Source organism: Semicossyphus pulcher, unplaced genomic scaffold (genome assembly GCF_022749685.1).
Source record: "Semicossyphus pulcher isolate SPU_LCO1_2020_fin unplaced genomic scaffold, fSemPul1.0.p SCAF_5, whole genome shotgun sequence".
Lineage (NCBI taxonomy): Eukaryota > Metazoa > Chordata > Actinopteri > Labriformes > Labridae > Semicossyphus > Semicossyphus pulcher.
Window position 1 is genome coordinate 19,094,719 of NW_027211726.1, and position 26,201 is coordinate 19,120,919.

The window sequence follows — 26,201 nt, forward strand, 5'->3', positions numbered from 1 at the left end:
CATCAAGTTTATAGATAATTTCCTCAAACACTTTTACATCACGTCAGTGTGCACATGCAGGAAATAAAAGCTACATTTTAAAGAAGAATTTAGAGAAATGTGAGGTAAGATACACTGTAGTCTATTCGAGGTTTAACAAACCGTGCACTTTATTTTGAAATTAACATAATTTAATGTAAATTAAAAGTGTGAAGCACAACAAAGCAGGTTTCTCTCCTCTGTTAGAAAACAAGATATGGAGGGAATTGATTACTTCAGAGTTTGTTTCAACACAAATTTTCTCAACACAAATCACAGTGTAGCTAATCACTCACAGTGCTGTAACCAGTAAACACCAGCAGCCAGAGGGGAAGGGTTTCTATATAACAGATGGACATTCAGTAAAGCTGCAATGTGTGGCAAAGTCTCCAAATGCTCATGTGACTGAGCGTGAAAGCTTCCACTTTTTTTTATCAAACTGCATCAACGTGGTGTTAATCTGAGAAAAAGCTCAACAAAAACTACAAAATAAAGCATCTTCAAATCACCAAAAATACAAAATTCAACATGTTTTTTACCAAAATAAAATATAGTTTTGCTGAAATTATGTACAAAAACAAATATGAATTGCAAGTTTCCCTTAAACACACACAGCAGCCTGTTAAATGCAGTGTTAGCATAATTAAAATTACTTAGTAATTAAGCAAACATTTCTTTAAAGAATAAAAGGGATAATTGCTGCCACTTGTAGAACAGAACAATAGTGTGACGGCAGATACGTCTGGTTGCTATTTATAGCTTTTTGTAGTAAATTATAATAAAATAAGAGACCAATTATTTCCTTGAAAATTATCTAAACATTTAAACAATCTTTTCTATGGCTGTGGATCTACTTTTCCTCTCCAATGTGCAGATAAGGACTTTTTGTTTTGAAAAACAGCTTCAAGTGACGAGAAAACGAGAAAAACTATTGCTCCTTTAGCAGCATTATTCTTCCAAAAATAACAAAGATATTAGCTCGAATGTGTGTACATTTGTTACATTTCCCCAGCCAGCATTAACTCGTCATTTGCTGTTACAAAGAAATGTTGCTTGGCATGTGTTTTGAGGGGCACAAACCGCCATTTTCTAATGAGATGGAGGGTGTCATCCCACAGGAGAGTCTGAGGAGAAAACACATCCAGCTTTGTGTGTTTCTGAGCCTGCATGAAACCTCTAGATATAAATAGAAAACATGTGTCCAGACCCAAAAAAAGGCTCATATTAGCTTCGATCAGGACATTGTTTCCATCAGTTAATGTTACTGTAAGGCTCTAGATTCTCCTCAACATGGCGCACACCACTCTGTTCCCTGACTGTGTCCGAAGCGGTCAGTCAGGGGATTTAATGGTAGCAACTCAAGTGGAAAGAAAACATTGAGAAAGATTAGAATCGGCTGAGAATAAATAAAAAATAAAAACAATCTCACCGGAAACCAGAATCCCTTGATTCAGTGTAGCCTAAAGGGCTTTGCAAAAGAGCCTCGCGCTTGGCGACGTAGACTATCTACATCTTGGAGTGAGGCCAGCAGCTCAAAGTTGGGCTATAAGCTGCGTTTTACTTAAACAATCTGCCTCCCCTCTCCTCTTTCTGTCTCTTTCTCTCTAGAAATATCCCAGACTATGTTTCACCAGATCGATTTTGTCAGTTCTTTTTCCTGTACTGACATTAACCGCAGCAATCTTCCCACATAGGATGCAGTCTAGTCTGAAACTTTATGTCAGTTTTTTGCCCCCTATGGAATTTGTCCATAGCGAGGAGTCCAGAAACTGGGGGCGGGGAGACTTTCTGTACATTCCTCAGCGATACATTCACTACTGCTCCTGCAGACCCTGCAGCCACACACGCAGACAGGCTGCAGCCATGCATCAGCTCATCTAAAGCGAGCACTCACATGACTGCAGTCTCCATCTATGCGTTCACGTATAGGCTATACCATCTATTATGCACTAACAAGCACTGTGCACGACACTTTGAGGCGTTTCGTTATTTCCTATGCTGTGTAAGTCAATAAAGGCGTCGACAGTAGGTTATAAAAAATTGTATGCGCCTAACTAGGCCAACGGAAGCCGCTCAGGATTAATAAATTCCTTAGATTGGTGCATACAGAAAGAATACGTAGCTTTAATATCAGAGTAAAAACTTATTAAGAAACTTCTCCGGAGTTGAAACTTGTAACAAATTATAAGACTATTTAAAAGTAGTAGGATGAGCCTTTAAAGCGAATTTTAAACGCTCTCTTTTATTCTTTTGCCATCTAACATATGTATAATAGTGCCCCATAAATGTAAACACAACCTAAACTTCCTGAAAAGTTGAGCACAGTTATGAAAAGTGCCGCGGATTTAGCCGCCAGCTCGTGCTTCGTTAGATCTTTATGGCTTATGACAAAGCCCAACAGGGGAAACATGGAAACAAATGCTTAATTGGCGCGCTGTTTCATATAGAATAGTCGAGCCGAGGAGCCAATGAATGAGCGCGTTGAGGCCGAGCCAGCAGCAGTAGTACGGAGCGGGTCTGCAGCCCTCTGATTGGTCAGTCCCCTCGGCCAATCAGAGAGCTCGCTGTGTTTGCTCAGCAGCAGAGGAGTAAACCCACTGAGACAGCCATGGCCCCAGTCTGAGCCAGTGGCTGAAGGGCCCACTAAACCAACACTGCTTTTGTAACCTGCTTTATGTGAGCTGCACACCTAGACCTTTTCATTAGCACACAGTGCAGGGACACTGTGCTATCATTGCAGCTAAAAGTGCAGCCCTTTGCACTGGAAATAGCAAGGCTGCAGAGGAGGATACACCCACCTAAACTTTCAAAACACTTTGTTACAGGTGAAATACAGTTTGACCACCTTTCAAAAGCCAAGGTAAAGGCTAATGAGCAAAACCAAGCTTAAAGCAAAACTAATTAGCAAATAATATGTAAGTTACAATGATAATGCAAAAGGAAATTCTGATTATTCAACTTTTTTAAGGTTACAGTTTTACTTTTACTTACTTTTACCTGGCTTCAAGTCCCACTTTGATTTACAACTCATAACTGTTAGGACAAATCACAAGCCTATTGCCTAATTATAGGAACCTAACTGTCTGATAGCCTACATTATACTGGAGATCTTAAATGACTAATTATACTGTCACATGTGATGCGTATTGAGCACATGTAAACACTTAAATAGCCTCAGTGGAAGTACAACCTTTACTCTATGAATAGGTGTAAATAGATACACTCACTGGTCAGTTTATTACGTAGGCTACACACATCTACACGTAATGAAATATAATACAAAAATCCTGCAACATATCATTCCTACAGCTATAATATTTAGTTTTGTAGAGACAGTTTAAGGATTGTGTGAATTCAATTTGGTTGTTTTGAAGCACAAGCAGAATACAATACAGTTCAGTAGCATGGTGTGCTACAGCCTCTATATTGTCCTTAATGTTAGTATAATATTTTCATAACATATGAACACAAACAGAATATTATTACCAGCATGAAGCTTTATGCAGGGGCGTCATATTATAAAGTATTAGTTTTAGATTTGTGTACCTTATTAACCAGCTTGTTGTAGATAGATAGATAGATAGATAGATAGATAGATAGATAGATAGATTGATATTATGTTTTTACATTTCCATAACAAACAATGCATCTATGTTTCCACTATTTCTCCCTTCTTAAGTCCATTGTTAGATTTGATCTATTTACGAGCATGATGCTGAATGCAAAATTTAATTTTGGGGTCCTAAATTTGTACAAAAAAAATTGAATAAAACACCCTTATAAGTGTGTGGATTATTATTTTATATGCTGATCATTGTGCCATCAACAGGTAAAGATTCAGCCCTCCATCCGTCCTGCAAACATGGCCGCTCTCTGCTGAATGCCCTGTGCGTAAACAATCGGCCTCTGCCTGTGATTTACGAAAGATCTTATTGACAGTTGTGTAATATTTTAGACATGTATTGCACACGTGAAGGACTCTGGCTGGGCTTTACATAGGACGCTAGGGGCAGTTTAGTGTAGGAGACCCCTCCCTCTTTGAGTGAATGCAAGTCCATGCCGGAGGTATAGCAGGGAGGATTCGCCATGTGCATTCGGACCACATGGCCGAAGATTTGTCGATTTCGAAGCTTTCGGCCTGAAAGTTGATACAAACAAGAGGCGTGGCGGCACTTATCTCGCATCGAGACACCCCCTTAAAGCCATTTTGTGTGACCACCGTCAAGTTGGGCCTGTTGATGGACTTTGAGTTGTGGATCAGGGAGGGCATGGCTCCACTCTAGCTGGAGAAGATGGATGCCGTCATGTGGATAGTAGTACGTGTCATTCCCACATTGCGCGAGGGCCCACGTAGCGGCACAGGGCCCTCCCTAGTCAACATTTTCAAAATTAAATGTGTCCAGTATGCAATTTAACAATATAGTGAAACATCATTTATAAACGGCCCCACCCCCTTTTCTTCCTTGTGTGTCATCAGTCCAGCGCACTTAACACAGCCGTGCGCACAAGCCCCCGCAATATCAGCGTCTCCCTGCTATGGGCGTGCGTGAGCGCACTGCCGCTTTACTATTCCTCAACCGACCAATGAGAATCGAGCCTTTGCAGAGAAAGGCACACGAATGTGATTCTAGTAAAGATACACTGGGTTCTCACGGAATCCCTTTACGCACATAGCTCGCCAGGTTTTTTCCCAACACCAATCCACTCTTTCCCTTTTTTCTCCACTCCCCTCTGCTGTCCCCACCCCAGATTCCCGTGCAATTTTCCCCAATCCCAAACACTTAATTGAGCAATTGGGATTCCTCACGTGTGGGCTGATTTGTAGTTTGAACACGTGGCTCATTCAAAAAAGCCGGAATAGCAGAGGATTTTTTTCTCCCCCTTCTTCTTCTTCTTATTCTAGGCTCTAGACTTAGAGGCGGGCGCCAGCCTTACCGTGTGTGACATTCTCTGTCTCTTTGCCAAGGGGTTTGGAGGAAGACACAAAGTAGTTTCTCCTCCTTTTCACCCAGCCCGCCATCGTTTGGAGACACCAGATTAATAATTGAGCATTTATTTATTGCGCGATAGAGACAGAGGGGCGAGGGAGAGCAAACGCACTGTGAGGCTGCCAGTTTAAATCTATCTGTGGCTTGAACGACCGGGAAGCACGCCACAGCCACTCCGTAGTAGTAAAGGCGATTTAGGCTACTCCAAACACTGCACATCCGTGAGTGCAAATAACTATCTCTCCCTCAGCGTAAAGATTGTCCCTTTTCGGCGCACAACATGAATAAGCTATACATTGGCAACGTGAGCGCCGAGGCGTGCGAGGAGGACTTCGAAACTATCTTTGAGCAGTGGAAGATTCCGCACTGTGGTCAATTTCTTGTCAAAACTGGCTATGCGTTTGTGGATTGCCCGGACGACAAGGCTGCAATGAAGGCCATCGATATTCTTTCAGGTGGGTACAAAAAAGTGGCATTTTGAAAGACGCACGAACTGCTGCAATTGTGTAAAGATTGTCTTTACTTCGGTCCTGTAGGGTGGGGGTGTATCCAAGCGTTTCTTTCTCTCACACAACCGTTACTTGGCCTTTTGACACCGTGAGCTCAGACAAATAGCGGCTCTGGGTTTGAGCGAAATTGTGCTTTTGTAATTTCACTTGAGTGTGCTTTATAAAATGGAAGAGTAAACACAACCATGTGAATACTAAGGCTTCCCCATTGCAGGTTATACGCCGTACAGGGCAGTGGGGCGACTAGGCAGCGAGCTGTGGACGCCGTGAAGTGAACCTTATTGTGGGCTCTAACACACAGCCCACTTTGGCACAACAGGAGCAGAGGCTGTGGAGTGTAGCTTGCTTTTACCAGCCTCACTTTGAACTTATACTCTTGTCCAGGTTTCAAACTATAGGCCTTTTGCTGTGTCCACAACTCGCTACATTGTGAAGCCATTTCGCCCATGCTGACACACCAGGTGGTTTAATTGTGTTGGTCAAATGTAGGCCAACTAACTGAGACACACGTACATTTGCTTTCCTGTATTATTCACTACGTCTTTGGGGTTGTTTTTACATTAAAGTAAAGCCTGCTCATACAGGACACGTAACAATGTAGCTAAACTCGAGTAATTTTACGTATTGGGCTAAAACTAGCTCGTTTGTGTCCTCGTGCTCTCAGTGGCTCGCACACTTAAAGTAATTTGTGTTGCTAACATCACACTCTTTTTAAAATATCCAGGACTATACCCTGTGTACGTGGACTGAGGCACACTACATAAAATGAGTCGTAAACACTTACCCTAAATACACTTCCTAAATGCAAGAAAGTAGGTCTGTTTAAGGGGTTAATAGCTTCATGAAATTAATAGCTGTATTTTGTTTGTTTTTTAGGTAAAGTTGAACTTCATGGGAAAGTTCTGGATGTGGACTACTCGGTCCCTAAACGTCTAAGGTAGGTCTACTTTTATTTTATAGTGCCTGGTTCAACTCGTGGGAGCTCTAGTGTTTTTTCCCCACATTATTTTCAGCAAGCTATTTTTAACTAACAGATATTTGCCCGAAATATGCGTTTACGTTGCTTTTGAACACTGTTAAGTCAGTGGTGTGACTGTTTTTCATTTAGGTTAAATGTGGTGTCTTTTTTCCTGAATGCTCTGGGGTCAAATGAAAGGGGCGTATGGTGGTGTACTCCCTCCTCTCGCCATGACTGTGGGGTGCTCCTAAAACCGTCGTGCACATGTCTGTATCTTGTCGCCCATCCCCTAGTATTTCTTGTATACGTTTTGTACTTGACCCTACGTGAGCTGCAACCTCAGGGCGATAACTTAAAGGCTGGGTGTGCTGGCTAAAATGTGTGCAGAGTGAGTCCAGGCGTACAGGCCTTGTGGAGTCGTCCATTTGAGAAGGATCTGCCCGTCATTCTCCCTGCCTGCCCTGCGCTTCCGCCCTCCTCTGCACATTGTGCTGCTGTTGCATGAGATGGACTCCCAAACGCGACTGGAATGGGAGGTTTTGGGGCCCAAGTCACGATAACCTGAGCTCCTAAGTTAGCTCTCGTAGCTACCCTGGGCTGTAGTGTTTTACTGAACTATTTCCCTAAAGCGTACTGTAAATATATTGTGTGTTGTTTCCGCAATCTGTGCAGAGGACGTACATTTCTGAGGCTTTTTGGCATTGTGGCGTATTTTTTGATGGTGACGCAATTCGCTCACAATTAAGCCTTTTCTTGAATTAAATTAAAATGGCTCTCGCTTGGTAATTGGTGTGATGATTTCTGAGGCATTACACGTAATGTGCATGGGTTTATCTCTAAAGCACGATAGAATTATCTGCTGATTTACGTAGAGTAAAAAAACACATTTAGAATGTCGAGGTGAAACGTGTGGGCTTCAAAACTATTTTACGTGTCTTAAATTGATTTTAAGAAAGTGCTGGGATGTGAATGTCGATGAAGCAGGGAATTTTTCACATCTTTACGTGAAATGTGTTTTCCACCTGAAGGTCATACAAGCTCTCCCTGGCAGCTTGTGGGCTGTTTGTTTGAAATTGTAGCTTGGAAAAATAAACCAGGTGAGCTACGTGAGGAATTTTGCGTCAAACCTCGACGCCTTCCTCCAAATTTTCCTGATCAGGAAAAAGCTGGTGACGTTGCTCTGTGTGTTAGTGCAGCCCGCTGTGTGGCAATGGCAGCAACAGACTCGAGTTTCAGCCACACTTTTAAAAAAGTAAAACGTGCCCTCCCTGTACAACATGCTACATAGCAGTAGTCAATGGGAACAGTATTCTGGGTTTAGACTACACACACACACACTTGTACGCTGGGGCCCCTCTTTGCATTCCAACCTGCAAATATCTACTGGGGGCTGGGCCAATCACTGTGGCTTAACCTTTGAACCCCTCAGGAAGGGGAAGTGCTACAGCAGACAGAGATCAAGGTGGGGCGGCTGCAGTTTTGGGGCTCATAAAGAAAAAGCTGCGTGGGGTGACATGCTATGGAGCGTGGTGCTCCACTTTAGCCAAAATGCATCATGTATTCAAACATCTTGATATACATTCCTCCGTGTTTGTCACGGTTGTGGCCCAAAGCCCACTTAAATTATCTCCAGTGCATTAGCAAAACATCTGCTGTGTCCAGTAACTCCTGAAAATGTACTGTGTGCACTAAAAACAAAACACAACAAAATTCAGTTCAGTTAACACATCTGGTCGTCATATATTGTGTTTTTATAGTTATTAAATCTCTCAGCTATCTTGTGGATATTTACATTTCCTTTGCCTGACCTCTACAAACATTTAATGCTTAAAAAAAATAAATAATCTAGCATTAAAGATGACACCCACACGTTCTTGACAATGTCCTACATTTTTATTTAGATTTTATTCCGAGGAGGGAAGTAAATTATACAAAATGAAATAAAGCACCCCTCACAATCTTATAGGTGTATTTACATTTAACACTGCCATTTTAAACCGTTCAGTAAATTGTGGAAAATATGGCAGTTTTTTTTTTATTTTTTTGTTTTTTACATTTGACCCAATTTAACAGAAGTTCAACATGGCTACATAAAATGTATATTTGCAGGTGATTCCCTAACTGAGCAGTTTCTTATTTTTTACTTTGAATTAAATTCTAAATATTTTATTTTTAATATGAGTGAGTTTCATAAGAGTGCCATTATTGTATACACTCTGACCTGACTTCCTGTTCAGATTGTGCTCCCCTCATTGGATAAAGTTTACACAAGAATGTTGCTTCCCCACATTCATATACTCGCTTAGTCACATGTATGGGAAGAGAGGGAAAAATGTCTAAAGGAGGGGTGGCCTAAAGCGTGTGTGTATATGTGTGTGTGTGTGTGTGTGTGTGTGTGTTAGTTGTGTGCAGCAGCGATGGAGAAACGAATGTTAAGAAGCGGATGTTAAACATGTGTGTCAAACTTTGATTTCTCTTTCAACATATATAGCCTATAGCTATTGTTTTCAGCTGGCTGTGTAAAGTTGTAGGAGTTGTGTGTGTTTAATTTTTTTTAAACTAAGTATTTTAGGGAGCATGTTTAAATGGAGACGAGGGTGTTGATGTTATCAGTGCTGTTTTGTAGAAGTGGCTCCTGGCTCTTATTACAAGAATTCTGGGTCATGGGGTCACCCTGGGGCCCCACCTGCAAAAACGGGGATTTGGGACGGAGACTTGGGGTGCCAGAGAATTATGAATGTGGCCCCTTGTTTTATCCAGACTGCAGGCGAAGGTTCCTTAACTCTCCCTGCTGCTTGGCTCGGTCAGAATGTCATTGTATTCTTGCTCTGTTAAATGTATATGAATTTAAGTTTCTGTGCTGGTGAGGACGACAAAAATGTGTCATCCTTGCAGAAGTTGAGTCATTTCAAACTGTTGACGTTCGACTCAGTAGGGAATTCCAAACCATCCACCCAAACGTGCTGAATGTAGCTCATTGGGAGCATGTAAGGCCTGAGAGAGGGCAGCGGAAACAGGACTGTGTGGAGTTCAGCCATTCAGAACCTCTGCACGATGAATACTCAGTGGCTGTGGATGGAGCTTGTCCCACACCGTCCCTGATGGTGCCCACGTAGATTGTGGTAGTGAAGGTGAAGGAAGAAGAAGAATTGGGAGTTCAGATGCGGTGTTTATGTTGTGGGTCTTCATGTGTACGTTTGCATACGTGTGTGCGCTCGTGGTGGAGGCCCGTAGGTGTCAGCTGAGCGGTGGAGACGGGGGCGAACATGTAGAATATCTGGTCCATTTTTTAAAAGTAAATAAGGAGCCGGGCCTCCTCCTGGCCATCACATGACGAGCCAACCCCAGTCACTCCTGGCCCTCCCCTCCTTCCCTCCCCCTCCCACTTTTAACCCCCGCTCTACATGTTCCTGTCAGTGGACTTGTCCGTGTCCATGGCAACAGGGCCCCACCCCCACAGGGCAGAGAGGGCCCTTGTTACCCTTGCCTGAAACAGGGCTAGTCCACACCCCACTCACACCCCCACCCACCACCACCGCCACCCTTCCCCAAATCAAAGGCTGGGACTGGGGAATGTATACCACCCCCAACCCCCCACCCTGCCCCACTCCCTGGCTGACTTCTTCTGTGTGCGGAGCTATAGGTTAATCCGACTGGAAGTGCTCGGTGCATTTGCACATTTCGCATGGCGTTCCCACCGCAATGCAGAGCATACAGAATGTGAGGGGAGGGTGGGGGGGGGTTGGGGGGTGCGGATCAGCCAGGAATGGCACAGTGGGCCGGAAAGGGCTGGAATTCCTCTTGGAAGTTATTTGGGAATTTTCTTTACAATTTGCCCATTTAGAATAAAGTAGTTCCCTAATGTCCCAAATGAAACACGTTGGTGAGCTGCTCTTAGCTTGATTACGGTCGTAGTGGCTAATCCGAGGAATCTCAACTACTGCAACAACCCTTGTTGCACATGTCCGGTGTGTTTCACTGCGGAGATGTGCATGTGTGTGTTTGTGATTCTTATTTTAAATTACCTTTTTCTAACACTCCCGTTCTCTGTAAAATTTAGTTCATGGTGTAAATAGTTTATAAATGCTGCACGTTGTAAGGTGTTATCTTCTACACAGCAGATTACAAAACAACCATTACAAGTGGAGCAAGTAGATGAGCTGCATTTTTAGACATCATTTAACAGCTCAGTGAAGCTTGAGGGAAACAAAGAGAGGTGTGTAGTGTTCCTGTGTAAAGTTTAACATAAGACAGAATTGTGTCTACAAACTGTATAAGTTAAATGAGCTGCATATGTGCAGGGCGGGTGTCAGGCTGGTGTGGAAACGGGTTGGGGGTCAGAGTTTGTGATTCCACATTGTGTGTGTTCACGCTTCAGCTCTCTCTCGGCCATATGTACATTTTGTTCCTTTAGGTTGGTGTGCGTGTCGACGTGCAGGAGGACTTTGGAGTGGCCTGCACTCGTCTCAGTTTTATACAACATCCACATGCAGGCGGACACTTGTGAAACTCTGTGACTCATTGATCCGCAAGTTCTATTGTCTGCGTGACCTCCACACACAGCCCGTACTTGCACACATTCATAACATACTAAATGGGGAACCTTCAAGCGAAAAAGGATGAATTGGGGATGTTTGCCCTGCTTGTTTCTAGCACAGCAGCACCATTGTGGCTGCTGGTCTCCGCTTGCTTCTGCTGTGCGCACACGCTCCACAAACAAGCCCACAATTTTGATTCTTCCTATTTAGTGTGACACGTCCAGCGGAGGTTCCCCTTAGTTAGTGTATGGCACCTGCCCCCCCGCCCCCTCCCTACGCCTATTTCTGATACAACAGCTGGACGCTCCTGGATGAGTGTTTTTATTGGTTGAGAAAGTGGGCTTGAGCCTTGCAGTGGTTGAATCGTCATGACGCAATGCTACGGGCACATCCTTGACTCAAAGTGTGTAGACAAAACATTCTGATACAGCATATCTTGCCTTTTTCAGTCCTTTTCTCCCCACTCTGCTCTCTTACTACTCCTTCCTGCAGACACAATGTCCTGTTTCCTCCCTGTCTCGTATTGTGTGTCACACAATCGGTGATTTGCTGTAAAGGGCGTGGTGCGTTTTAGCTAAATTTTGATTTTGAGCACCCTAAAGCTCAATTTAGGCCAACGGTGTTGATTCCAAATCGCCCCTTTGCCTGCTTGTTCTCCATCACTTCCTCCCACGTTTTACCCAGGGTGCTTCAGTGCACCTGCTGGGCTGGGAATGGAATTAAAGCAGAAGTCATATCTGCAGCTTCTCCACCCTGTTCGGTTTCCCTCTGATGACGGAGAGAAGACAGACCTGTTTTTTTCTTTTGTGTATTCATGTTAATAAGACACCTTTTTACAGTCATTTGTATCATTGTGTCCTTGGTATTGACTGATACTAACTCTCTTTCTCCCCTCTTCTCCTCTCCCATCTACCTTCATCAATTCCTTTTCTCTCCCTCCTCCTTCCTCCATCCCCCACCCTCCTCCTCCTCCCTTGTTCTCCCTCCAGGAGCTGTAAGCTGCAGATCAGGAACATCCCGCCTCACATGCAGTGGGAGGTGAGTGCTAACAGGCTTCAAACTGCTTCCAGGGCGGGGCACCACTGGGCAGCCCGACTGGGCGTTCATTTAGTGGCCACTGGAGTCACCCTGCCTCCCTTTTGGGTTTCACTTGAGCACGAGCTTGATGACCCGTTTGAACAAGGCTGCAGCTCAGGCAGGTGTAACGCACCAACCAGTGGGTGGGACTGTGATTGGTAGAGCAGAAATAAATAAAGCAGGTTGAAAATTGATAATGAAGGTTGTACGGTTGAAGCACGCTGGAGAATCCAGGATGGATGTCCGGAGAAGGGATGTAAAGATATTTAAAAAGCGTAGGGTCTCTGGGTGATGTGGCGGGGTCACACACACGAGCAAACCTAAAGCTGTCATGTCAGCTTAGTAGCATTATACAGCTACATGTGTTGGCTACCTATAACGCATGTTCTTAAAGCGTTGTTAGAAAAGCGTGCTGTTGATTTGATTTGGATTGATTCTCGGGCTACACGGGATCCGATCTGCCTTCAGCGGGAAAAGTGACGTAATTGTTGTGTCAGGGTGTCTTTCAACACCGATCCCCACAAGCTCGGTGGAGCGTGAATGCCTTTATAATACCATGTGCTTCCATGTTAACAAACTCGTGTGGAAATGAAATAAAAATAAACTAAGTGTATAGTCTGAGAGGTTGTGAAACATTCATGAGACAAGAGGTTTGGCTCCCTGTGTGCAGATCTCATCCTTGTATGTTTTATGGGATGTGCTATCTATTTTTTTTTAATTAGCAGGTCGGTTTGGTTAAGCCCTCTGAGGTGTGGTGGTTTTATTTGCACAATGAGTTTGCATGAAGTGATTTGTGAGTTGATTGAAGGTGCACGTGTGCCAGTGTTTCCTTGACTTGTAGTGGTGTCCAACATGAAATTAGCGCATGCACATTTTTTTTTTATGCAATCCAGGTTTTAGTTTATTTGACAGCGGCTGTGCACATCATGACTGTTGGGCCAGAGTTAGCTACGTAGCTAATTTACATCTGTGGTCCCTGGACAGGAAGATCTAAAAAACACACATTACAATACAAACAATTAGAAACAATACACATTTTTGACAAACAGTATATGACCATGCAAGACAAACTAAGTGTGTAGCTTACAATGCTAAAATGACATTGCTGTCTGCAAGAGATTAAACTTGCTCCTAATTTGGAGGCACTCTGAAGCATCTAGATTATAGATCAGAAATGCCGCCACACACTACACCTTGAATATCTGTATTTTCCTAACAGTGTTGATTGAATACAATATAAGCTCTATAAAGGTGTACTTTGCTGTATCGGGCTATACTGTGTACGTACTTTTGTAATGGCCATTATGTTGTGTCTGCTACCCCATTCAAACAGCTTAAAACAGACCAGCCACTTTAAGTAAATATTAAAATTGGCTATATTTACTTAATCGTCTCCAAAGTGTTAGTCGTACACAAAATTAATTCAGCATAGGTTACATTTTAAACACCGGGATTTATTTGACTTGATCTTCGATAAAGCCTGAGCCCGAGACTTTTTGTAATTTTAGGCAGAAAAATACGTCCAGAAATTCTCTATGAAAAATTCTTCAGAAAAGCTCGTTTGAATTGATCATGTGAAACTGTCAGCGCTGCTTCAGTGGAACTTGAGTTTACGTGTGGTCGAGGATTTCAAACTGAATTGAGGCAGCACAACTGACGCTCAAGGTCGGTGTTAAATGTCAAAATCAATCCATTTGGGTTTTTTTCCATAAAGGGTTAAAGGGCAAAAAAGATGTCCCGTAAAAATGAAAAATATAAATAGAACCGGCGAGCTGTAACATGGTCAGATTTCAAGGCCACTGCGTGATTAGTGAAAAAAAACAGGCGAGTTGAGCAACAGTCGTGTGTGTGTGTGTGTGTGTGTGTGTGTGTGTTGCATGTCTTTTTTTTTTCTCTCCATGTGATAAGAGTTTAATTTGAAACTCTTTTGTATTCAGTGTCAGCTGCACGTTCTACTTTGGTTTTATTCTGACCCGCAGGGCTCACGTACATTTGTATGGACTTTTACAAATTTTCACAGAAGCTTTTTTTCAATATATGTGTATATATAATTTGTGTCAAAGTCAAGATCCTACTGTTAACCTCCACGTGGGATTTTATGTGCTTGTAACGCAGCTTTACGTGACCCTTTTTTTTTTTCCCTCCTCTGCAGAGGTTCAGCTGTGATGGCGTGTGCTTGCAGTGTTTCACTTTAATTTTCTGCTCCATAAAGAGCATTGAAGCCTAATGGAAATTCTCTTCTTAAATTGCACACAATTGTTCAGTATTGTTCTAAACAGTGAGATTGTGACGTGGCTTTCGATTCCAGCCTGATTCACTCACTGGTGATCAAATGGCTACGGACAGGCTCAGTGTTTTGTAATGGTGGGCTCGCTTTGCCTACGCATGTCCCTCAAACGCAGCTCCAGATCCACCCATGATCCTCGTATGTAGCAAGCGAGCTGTTTGCCTTTTTCAAAAGGTGACATGGAGGTTTCTCCCCCTCAGGAGGGGGGAGGGGGTTGTAAGAATGCAGGAATAGAATAGAAAAGGTTCTTTTGTTGTAAAGGCCTTGTATGTATCTTATCAGGTAGATAAGACAATGGGTCAGAGTGTGTGAAGCCCTACAGCGAGAGAATAGTGCTGAGAGTAGTGGCGTGTTCACAAGCTGTAGTGGGTGGGTGGGCCTGGACGGTTTCCCCTTCCCCTCCATGTGCGCCGATTCACAGAATGTGTAGCATGAACTCGCACCCCTCCCCCAGCCACTGCTTCCTGCTGGAATGTACCCCACCCTTTCCTGAATGGCCTGGATTCCCATTGGTCAGGCATGCTAGACGGACAGGCGGAGAATCCAGCAAGCAGCCGGCAACTCTTGGCTTGAGGAAACTCATATCGGTGCCGGAGCAGCAAATGATGGGAGAGGAGATGGCAGGGAGGCGGGAGGTTGCTTGGTTGGTGGGTTGGTGGAGTGGGGGGGCAGGGACGCAGTCTTGTTGGCTGGAAAGTGGGGTTGAGCTCTTGGGGGTGTGGCCTCTCGTTCGACTAAGCATGGTCGGATGTCTTAGCTTAGCTTAGAACCCTCGCTCCCCCTCTCGCCCACATTTGATCACATCTATGAATTGAAATCCTGTGGTCTCCAGATTTGGGCGTTTGGCCAGCATGTCGTGGCTTGTTTTTGGATGAAATTTCTAATTTATTTATTTTTGCTCTTTGCTTTTTAAAAAACGTGTGATTCCAACATGCTGGGATTTTTTAAATATGTTGAATTATTTTGCCAGTATTTAATAAAAATAAGTCTAATAGTATATAGTATAATAGTTTTTCTGAATGGTCAAACAGATGTTTTGTCAGTTTAATTGGGGGCTGCTTGTAAATATTTTTTTTTTTTAAGCTATGACTGTTTTACACTAAACACACTGATGCTTTTAAAAAAAAAAGACTTTTTGAAATCTTTAAAAACCCGCTCAGCACCTGGAGTGCCATGCAGGCTCCCACAGGAGGGAGTCATAATTCGAGGTAGAAAGGCTTTTACAAGAAGGCAGCAAATTTATCCACGTAACTCAACATTGAACTCTGGGGTTCAGAATTAATGGACTGTGTCCTGGCAGCGAGCAGGCTGGTTCCCACAGATGAGCTCCTGCTCACTAACAGGTTCTGGTCAAAGCCTCCAAAGTCTCCTGTAATCATGGCTTTTCTCTCTTTTCTCTCAGGTGTTGGATGGTATGCTTGCTCAGTATGGTACTGTAGAGAGCTGTGAACAAGGTGAATATAATTTCTTATTTGTCGCAATTTTGGAATATAATTCCACCAACTCACCTTAAACACTTTTTTATAATTAATTCAGAATTTCTGTGACTTCCTAAACTCTAACGTGGCCTTCACATTATTTTTTAATAAAGATGCATCACTGCAAAATATCTCTAGCGGTTAGCTTGTAATTGTTAAACCATTTAAAAGTAGCCCGTGGTGGTAAATTGTCACTGAATATGTGTGAATTGACTCTCTGCTCTGATCTCCCGCAGTAAACACTGACACAGAGACTGCAGTAGTCAATGTTCGATATGCAGCCAAGGACCAGACCAGGCTGTGAGTACACACACACACACACGCACACACGCTGTGTATTCACATCATAAACTCCCGCTCATCTGTCTTGATGTTTTTGACGTGGAGCAGCTGAAGTTTGTCACTTTTCCCAGCATCCTCTACTGGAAATTACACCAACTTCCTCTGCCCAGTGTTCCTACATTGCACCTGATTTCCTCCTTCCAAAAACCAGTCTAGTTTAATTTGACATGCAATGATGATGGGGAGGAGGGGGGACTGTGTGTGTTGGAGAGGGAGGGGGTTAAATTAGCCATCTGGTGCCCCCTGGTGTAGATGAATCAAACTACAATGTTGCTCTCTGCACGAGTGGTTGTAGTCATCTCCAGGCATAATTGATTTACTCTGTACCAATGTAAATTCTTGAAGCTCACACGGCGTGTGTATTAAGTGTTAATGCTCCTGAGTTTGGAGTGAAAATCGTTTAGCTCATGAGATGTGATGTTTGGCCACTGCCCCTCATCAATGATGAGTTTATTAGGGGCTCTTACCTCCCCCTTGTACCCATCATTTAGGACATGAACTGTACCAAATTGGACAGAAGCCTCTTGATTTAGTTTAAATGTCCCTGCTCCTTGGACTCTCCCATTGATGAGGGGATTGGACAGAAACCAATCCTAGAGCTGTCTGATTTGCCTTAAAAGAATTTTATCCACTCAGGAGAAGTAAGGAGTTTAAGAGACATATCTTTGTGATACACAGGGCCATGGAGAAGCTGAATGGATCCATGATGGAGAACTATGCCTTGAAAGTATCTTATATCCCCGACGAGACAGCTGCCCCAGAGGGTCCTTCAGCGGGCGGCAGGAGAGGCTTTAACGCCCGTGGACCCCCTCGTTCCGGTTCTCCAGGTCTGGGCGCCCGGCCCAAAGTGCAGTCAGACATCCCGCTGCGCATTCTGGTTCCAACGCAGTTTGTAGGGGCGATTATCGGCAAGGAGGGCGCCACTATCCGCAACATCACCAAACAGACCCACTCAAAGTACGTACGCAGAGGTTCTACTGTACCACTAATTTCTGTCCTTTCAACCCTGTAAAGTAAATGTGTATATATGAGAAAAAAGCACCATGAAAGTGCAAAGCTGAGTGTCAAAAAGCTGAATTCAAGTGAAAATCTAATTTCCAGTATGACATCTCTAAAGAGACTTTGTATTTTTGCCTTAATAGTACTTTTGAACTGAAATGCAAAGCAGTCCTTTTTGACATAATGTCTTAAAAAAAAAAAATGTCATGCCTTAAATCTTTATTACCACCGACAAGCTTAGAAACCTTCCTGTGTCAGAAGCCTCGGACCTTTTGTCCGCTTAACCCTGGAAGTAAATTTGCCTCCTTCACTGACAAAAGTTGGAAAATCAGACTAGGCCCTCAGGTTCTCCACATTAGGTATAGGGTCTGTATCCACTTAAAACCAATTTAATTAGCATGATACAATTTGATCCTATCAACCAGCCTTGGAGGAAATTGTGCAACATGTGAAATCCTCCGCCTGGTGCCTTCCCTCAAATGTTTTAAGTGCATGGCATCAGATCTGCTGCAAAAGTTGAGCCCTGCACTCAGGAGCCAAAATAATGTTTTGATCTAATCCAGTCAGGAATTTCACAGTACAGAAACGTCCACTTAAAAAAAGACTGTGGACATGTTTCAGTGTTGGTATTAAATTTATTACAGTGCTAAATTAGGAGTACGAAAATTACCTTTTGGAGTTCCTCAAGGCTCCATTTTCGGGCCTCGTCTGTTTGAAATCTACATGCCCCCTGCGCAGTTTAGGAACGTGCAAAAAGCTTCACCATAATTATGCAGATGACTCGCATAATTATGGTGTCTCATAAAGGATCTATGATGTGCCTTGAAAAAATCAATGCTTTAATGTGCAAAAATGTTTTGAATCCAACACGGAAAAAAATGAAATGATTTAGTTAGAGCCAAAAAAGCAGCAATTAAACATCATAGTTCAGCTTCAGATACTTAAGACCCCAAATGTGTCCATGCGTTAACCTTCAGCAGGCTTGACCACCGCACTGCTGTCTTTGTGTCTTTAGCAGCAGCGCTCTGAATCAGCTGCAGCGGTCTGATCGACCTGTTGGAGTCTTTATTGTCTTAATGAGAAGTTGAGTGGATCACATCACTCCAGTTTGACACACAGGAAGCTAGAGTAAAGATCTGCAAAGACTTTGAAATTCTAAATGTTCACAAAACAATGAATTGTACGCTGCTTGATTGCACTTTTTATATGTGCTGCATTATTATGGACTGTCCAAACCTCTCACATTATCAGACATCAAGAAACAAACCTTTCTGAGAGTTGGTGTCAAATATGTGGGAAATAAAATGTGCTGCTGTTTATTTTTTTCCAATTACAGGTTTAATAAATTTGCTGGCAAAAAATAAGTCATAAGGTTAATTCGGACTATTTATTGATTGATTGCAATGCACTAAAAAAGATTTAACAAAGTAAAATAGGTTTAGAAAAAAAAGACATTAAATCTAGAATAAAAATCTACCTGTTGCCTTTATGTTTTTAAATTTTAGTTCATATGCCCTTGTTTGTTAATATTTCTATATGCCTGTCTTGATGATGTAAAGCATTTTGAATTGCCTTGTTGACTAAAGGTGCCATAATTTGCCTTGCCTTTTCCCCCAGGATCGACATCCACAGGAAAGAGAACGCGGGCGCAGCGGAGAAGCCCATCACGATTCACTCTACCCCTGAAGGTTGTTCGAACGCTTGCACAACGATCATGGACATCATGCAGAAGGAAGCCGTCGACACAAAGTTGTGAGTTTGTCCCCAAACCAAATAAGAGAAAACGTTTCCTTTAGTTCATGTTGGTTCTACAAGTTTGAGTCACCTATAGATGTGTTAAAGACCAGAAGCGACCATTTTATGAAACACACCTTTGGTCTCATCAGATTTACGGTGTTTTACTATTTAAAACTCCTGAGCTCCGTCTTAAAATGATGTTTGTTTTACTTCATAAAATCCAGTCAGAATGATTTTACCTGCTGTATTCATGTTGTGGACGTTTTCTGATTAATATCAGCAGAAGTTTGTTTGAAGATAAATGCCAACGACTTGTTTGTCAGGCCTGTGAAAAGATGATGCACGATACAGACGGTTTAAAAACATGCAGAGATAATGGACATGGAAAGAAAAGGTCTTATCTGAATGTTTAGTTACCGTTGAGTGTTAAACTAAACATCCTTTCTGTCTGGTGCAGTACTGAGGAGATCCCACTGAAGATACTTGCACACAACAACTTTGTAGGAAGACTAATCGGGAAGGAAGGACGCAACCTGAAGAAAATCGAGCAGGATACGGGGACCAAGATCACAATCTCGCCGTAAGGCTGCTTTTAGTCCACCAATGGTTTCTTTCTGTTGACACTATTCGTCGTCCCTGCAGCCCATTCATAAAAGTGCTGAATGGAACACCATGCATATTTAATGATGTTGTATTTGCTTTGTTGTCAGAATTTATACTCCCGACTACTGTTCTCATGTCTCTTTATTCTCCTCCCCGTTGCTCCGTGCAGTCTGCAGGACTTGACTCTGTACAACCCAGAGCGGACCATCACAGTGAAGGGCTCCGTCGAGCAGTGCTTAAGAGCTGAGGAGGAGGTGATGAAGAAGGTCAGGGAATCGTATGACAGCGACATGGCTGCTATGAACGTAAGCATTACGTTATTCAACAAGAAAAATAAAGAAATAAAGGGTTTCATTAATTTTATGCTTGAAAAATGATTTAGACGATTTGCTAAGTAGAACATTTCTGTAATTCAGTTTATACAAAAACATGAAACTAGAAAACCAAACTGTCTTTAAGTTAATCAGATAGTGTTGGCATACACAGCTGCCACCACAGCCCTTTCACTTCCTGAATTGTGGTCATATAAATACACACAGCGTGGCAAAATGAGAAACTGAGGTGTCAAGACAAACCAAGCAGAAGCCAAAGTGTGAAAATATACATGTTTGTAGAAAATACACAAGTTGGGGAATAACTTTATAAAGGGTGGCGTTTTATCAACTGCTGTAATTGAGCTTACAGGTGTAAACACAGTGCATAAGTATTCTGTACCTTGAAAATGTATGTAAACGGGGCTAATATTATCAGATGACTTGGCATGACCTCTGTGTTTCCCCAGGTAATGCTAGTCCCATGCCAATAGAGCTTTACACACATACTTATTTATATAAGGAGTCCATGCAGTTTGCAAGGCGGGCAGTTGTTTAGCTGCTCTACATAAAATTTGTTAAAAAAAAACATTGACTCTCGAAAGAAGCTCACAATTTGAGTTCAAGACTGAAGTAAACATTTGTGCTAAAATCAGGCCGCTGTTGCTCTCAGGTATCAGATATTATCACATCTCTTCTGGGTTTTCTTCTCACCTCTAGTTGTTGAAAGTAGTCACTGATTGACACTCATTTTGAATCATGGCTCTATAAGCGCTGTAAGATACCCAACTGTACTATATAATAAACGGATCTCTTAAACGCATCTCTTAGTAACCTCAGATAAAAATGTTTGGATCGACTTTCCATGTTGTGATGTCTGTTGGTTTAATAGAAATGCCCTCCTCTCTCTCCAGCTCCAGTCCAACCTGATTCCAGGCTTGAATCTGAACGCTCTGGGTTTGTTCCCCAGCGGAGCACCAGGCATGGGTCCCTCCATGTCCAGCATCCCTCCTCCTGGAGCCCACGGTGGATGCTCATCGTTTGGAGTAAGTCTCACTGTCACATACACTACAGTGGTTTGCCCCACAGATTGCCATGAAACCCAGGACTGGCTGATGTTTTTTAATTTAAACCTGATATTCTGCGACTCCTGGGTCCGGCTAGAAAACAAAAGCAGATTTTTAGCGACTCAGTTTGATGTTTCTTTTTCCCTTTAGTGCAGTCCTTATGGGGGTGAGGGGCCATTTTGGGCTTCTATGCTGTCGGCGAGCAGCCAGCCCCTTGCTGTAAGTCACCCGTCCCAAAGTGCTTTGCACGGCTTGTGGCTGCTCGCTGCGGGATTAGGGGGCAGGGTTTGCTACATGAAAGTTGTTCTCCAGCCGCCCCTCGATCTGTGACCTTTTGAGGCCCTAATCCGTGTGCGGTTGTGGTGCATGGGAAGACGAAAGACCTGGCAGACATGAGTGGCTTCATTTTACATGGGGTTTATAAAATGTTTCAGCGTGACGTTGCTGCCAAACATGTCGCATTTGCTGTTTCTATCACGGTGAAGTAAAACATCCCCTGCGCTGAAAGGCCGTCTCCAGATTCAGAGGCTGCCAAAGCAAGTTGTTAGTGTGCCCTCAGCTGACTCATTGATTGGATTATTGGGCTCGATCCAAAATCAACAGTGCTACTTGTTGTTCCTTTTTGACTATGCAACAACCTCCCCTTCTGAACTCCAGTCAATCACACACACTAAAAACAAGGAAAGTGTTTCAACAAGGTGTGTTTCTGTTACTGCAGAGCGACTGTTTCTTCTAACCAGCTGATTTCAAGCGACAGGCACGAGCTCTAACGTAGCTTACAGATCCGAGCAGCTTTAGCTAGATCCACTCTGCATTCACGTCTTTGTGACCGGAGTCGAACAAGCGGCCTGCGATCTCCTGGTCACAGTTGTACTAACGCGTTTTGTGCCCATCAGGGACACCCGGAGTCGGAGACGGTTCACCTGTTCATCCCTGCGCTCGCGGTGGGAGCCATCATCGGAAAACAGGGTCAACACATCAAACAGCTGTCACACTTTGCCGGAGCTTCAATCAAAGTGAGTGACAGAGACGAGGTGAAGTTCTGCATCTCAATGATAACTTGTCCATCCCTGCCATCCACACATTTTAATTTTGACCCAAAGAAAATGGAAGCATAAACGATTGTTCCTTTTTTTTTATGCTTGCTGTTTAGATCGCCCCAGGAGAAGGTGTCGATTGCAAACAGAGGATGGTCATCATTATTGGACCGCCAGAGGCTCAGTTTAAGGTGTTGTACCTCTTCAGACATACAGAAAGCTGTTGGAAATATAGAGAAATAAAAGCCATAGTTAAATTATATTGTTGCAGCAGTTGGGTATGACTTGAATGTGCAGCCTGAGTAATCTGTACTTGTCCGGCTGCAGGCTCAGTGTCGCATCTTCAGCAAGCTAAAGGAGGAGAATTTCTTTGGACCCAAGGAGGAGGTGAAGCTGGAGGCGCACATCAAGGTTCCCTCCTTTGCTGCTGGACGAGTCATCGGGAAGGGAGGAAAGACGGTAAGACAATGCGATACATAAATCACTGCCGAAGCTGACCTGAGCTCACAAAGTTTGCTCCAACAAATAAAAATGTTTAAATAGTGCTGTTGTGGTTGTGGACGCAGGTAAACGAGCTGCAGAACCTGACCTGTGCAGAGGTGGTGGTGCCCAGGGACCAGACGCCCGATGAGAACGACATGGTTGTAGTGAAGATCATAGGACACTTCTTTGCATGCCAGGTGAGTGTACGGAGATGTACAGTTCATCAGGGAGGCAAAATCTCCAGCTCTGATTCCCCAGAGCCGCATGAACAAGGTTTCTTTTTAACTGTTAGAATTTGCTGCAGTTAATTCAAATGTTCACCTTTTTATTGACCCGATCCAGTGAAGGTTTCCAAACAAACAGCTTTATCTCAAACACAGAAAATTGTTTCTAATTTATATAAAAAATCTTTAATTTGATTCCTAATGTGGCACTTTAAGCTTTTTAAATGGGGTCTGAGCTAAAACAGTGCTAATAGTTGTTATTCTTGCGTTTTTTTTTTACTGAGACATTTTAAAGCTTATTCAGTTTAAATAAATTACCGTAAGGATCCATGCTAATCTAATTTATCGACAATCAGAGGTGTGAAAGAGGACTGCAATATTTACTCGAGTAGAGTTTCAGTCAGGAACTTGTACTTCTCGTGAAGTAAAGGTAAAAAGTAGCTCACTTAAAAAGTACTTAAAGTAAAAGTTGCTTTCCCACCCTGCTGATTTTTATAATAAACACATTTTGCAAAGGTTACCGTACACATGCATCCAATGCAATCAACTGAAAAGGACGAGAGGAAATGGTTGTACAGTTGGAACAATGTAAAGGTTAAGGTAGTTAAAGTAATAGGTGTCCCAACTAACGCCATAAAAGGCTTCATACAGCAGGTTATGAGCGCTTATTGTGTAATCTGTAGCCCTCAGATCCCAGTTATAATTAACATGAACTTATTTTCAAACCTGGGCCCGATGTTTACATGTTTTGGTGTCGAACTGCGATGAAAAAGCAGTTATAAATTATAAAGCCAACAGACTTCATTGACAAAAACAGTAATTATAACAGTCATACCTCGCAGACCACGGGAGTTGCTGATGGTCTACCGCTGCCTCAATCGGTTAGTTTGTTATTGTGTGGTCTTTTAAAGGGTTAGTTTGGTTCAGAGCTAACGTGTGTTACTGCTGTTGTGTATAATTATGGACTGGGTGTCTGTGGCGACACTGGCGGTTAAAAACCACAAGCGACGCCCAGTTAGTGATGCATTTTCCATCACCCAGCAGTGGTTGGTCTGCCAGAGGGTAGGCAGAGCTAAGCGGCTGCTTTTCCGCTCTCTGCGAGTGCTGCGAGTAAACAGTAATCTACTATGGCTGAACAATCAAAGAAAAGATCGATGACTACAGATACAACTTCAACAATAAGTGAAAATCCAAAGAAAAAGAAACAAACTCGACGCTCAGATGAAGGCAAACAGTCTAAAAAGGAAAGTGACCGTCAGCGAGGAAAATCAAGAGTTAAAACTGCAATTACCCTGTATTGTCATTAGGTGTCGCCAAAGAACCAAACTGAAAATAAAAGTAAAATTGCTGACTTTGAAAAATACTTTAAAAAGTGAGTACACGAAAGAGCTAGTCAATTACAGTAACGTGAGTAATTCATTACTTTCACCTCTGTTGACAATCAAGTGATTCAACAAATTTAGCCTCTGGATGTTTAATCAGGAAGCAGAAAACGAATCAGATCCTTCACTTGCCAGGCTTTCAAAATAAAAGTACTGTTCAAAACTTCCCCATACATTAATGTTACAAAAACAAGCAACAATGTGGTAGAAGGTTGTCTTTGGTTTATTGTATGAGGGGAAAAAACACATTTATATGTGGAAAACTTGCCGCATCCCGCTCAGTCCTCCTCACTGACTTTTTCTGCTCACTGGTTAAATTTCCCATAAAATGCCTTCCTTGCTTTAAACAGTACACAATGGGTCTGCTTCTCATGCACAACAAAGTGTTACGGCTTCCATTAGTGAGTAAGGAGAGTTACACTATTTCAAAATCTACAAGGGAGAGTGAAAACCACAGAAACAAACAGTGTAACCATGTATATTTGTGTTAGTATCAACTAAAACAAAGCTTTTATTTTGAAACACTGGTAAGAGTTTAAAGTGTTGGGCACTCTGAGTTTAAGAGGGTTATAGACTCTTTAACTTGAGGACTATTTTGTGTGTCTCGTCCCTTCCAGCTGGCCCAGAGGAAGATTCAGGAGATCCTGGCTCAGGTTAGAAGGCAGCAGCAGCCGAAGCCCACGTCTGGAGCCCAACCTCCACAGCCCCGCAGGAAGTAAAGATCCAGCGGACCTGGAGGAACGGTGACCGAATCTGCCAGAAGAATCGACAGATGGACAGATGCAGCAGAGTCCGGGGGGGAGCGAAAGAAGACGACAGGGGGTCGTAACGCTCATCTCAGGGGTCAAAGGTTATCAGAACCCTACCAAACATCCACCCCTTTTTGTCTTACTTGATGAACCATCAAGTGTGACTGATAAGAGACCCTACGCCTCTGAACCTCCACCCCGCCTCACCTCTCTGCATCTCTGTGAGAATGTACTTCTGAGGGCTACCAACAACGTCACCCGCCCTCACGCGTACACACCCCTCGACCGCTCTCCTCCCCCCTCCCCCACGGGTGTGTTAAATTTATTTTTTGTCCTCTTTTTACACTAGAAACACAAAGAAGAAATAAGGATCCCCCTCCTATCACCTCCTCGGTGTGGTACTTCAAACCTGACAAGATGTTTTGGTTGACTTCAGATTTAGTTGAAACTTTTTTTTTTAGTGTTTAATTGGTTGATGAAGCTTTCTCATGAGTTTTCTGTGGAAAGGAAAAGGCATTGCTATCGAGGTCCTGGTCGGACCAACAGAGAGGTTTATTTTGGGGGAGGGTTGGCTCAGATTGGGTGGGCCATGATTAGGGGAAAGATTCTTGTTTCAGGACAGGACCCCTGAAAGGGTGGATTATATTGGGCGTCCTGCCCTTGTAATGATAGTGGCATTTTATAAATTTGGATGCATTTTATAGATAGACCTATATACATAGATGAATATATATTTAGAGGTGAGGGCAGCGCCATGACTGACACTTAGGGAAACGGTGCCGAACTGCTGCTGCCCAGGAAAACCAATTTAATATGCATTTTACTTAACTACCTCAGGATCTAGTACCTCAGAAGAGAAAAGAAAATGATTATATATATATGAAAAAATGTTCCTTTCTTTTTTATTTTGCTTTTGTGGTATTTTGTATACTTTATAAAGCTGATAGTCTTTGAACATTTTTATTTTTTTAAGAAAATTTAAAATTTGGTCAGCTGCCAACTGACCTTGCCTTCAACTCTGGTGCTTTAGGCGGCATTGTTCATGTGTATGTGTGACTTGAGATGACCCTGTACATAAAGTCTATTTGTACATAGCAGCCCCGAAAAGCACGAGTTGGCGCCCCCTCAGCTGGCGGCTGACAGGAGTATCGAGAGAAAATCGCCTCAGTTTTTCCCCTGAGGGTCCACCATCTTCTGAATATAAAAACTACAGAACAACTAAGACATGCAAATAATGCCAACCGTACATAATTGCAGCAATGCCATTTAGTTTTGGGACTGACATTGTTATTGGTAATGGTACTTTAATTTGTCAAAAATAAATCCTTTTCGCCTCCTTTTCGGAGGGCTGTGGTCAGGGCAGTGCAGCGTGGACTGTAGCGGTCCTGCAGAGCGTCTGTGTTTTTGTCTGTTC

General features: G+C 43.0%; 1 protein-coding gene across 10 annotated transcripts; it reads left to right on the forward strand.

Annotated features, from left to right (window-relative positions):
* Positions 1-5,286: 5,286 nt before the first annotated feature.
* igf2bp3 (insulin-like growth factor 2 mRNA binding protein 3) lies at positions 5,287-24,757 on the forward strand. 10 transcript variants are annotated; one of them, XM_069681347.1, is made up of 17 exons: positions 5,287-5,461; positions 6,392-6,452; positions 12,001-12,049; positions 15,778-15,829; positions 16,090-16,153; positions 16,874-17,152; positions 18,812-18,946; positions 19,389-19,511; positions 19,704-19,839; positions 20,760-20,891; positions 21,063-21,131; positions 21,450-21,452; positions 21,809-21,928; positions 22,066-22,140; positions 22,277-22,408; positions 22,516-22,629; positions 24,656-24,757. In XM_069681347.1, exons 1-17 carry the CDS (start codon positions 5,287-5,289, stop codon positions 24,755-24,757), a joined length of 1,821 nt encoding a protein of 606 aa, XP_069537448.1. The 10 variants fall into 10 exon arrangements, with proteins under 10 accessions (XP_069537448.1, XP_069537452.1, XP_069537445.1 ...); XM_069681351.1 differs by lacking the exon at positions 21,450-21,452 and adding an exon at positions 21,197-21,201 and having other exon boundaries at positions 20,760-20,884; positions 21,068-21,078; XM_069681344.1 differs by lacking the exon at positions 21,450-21,452.
* The last annotated feature ends 1,444 nt before the right edge of the window (positions 24,758-26,201 follow it).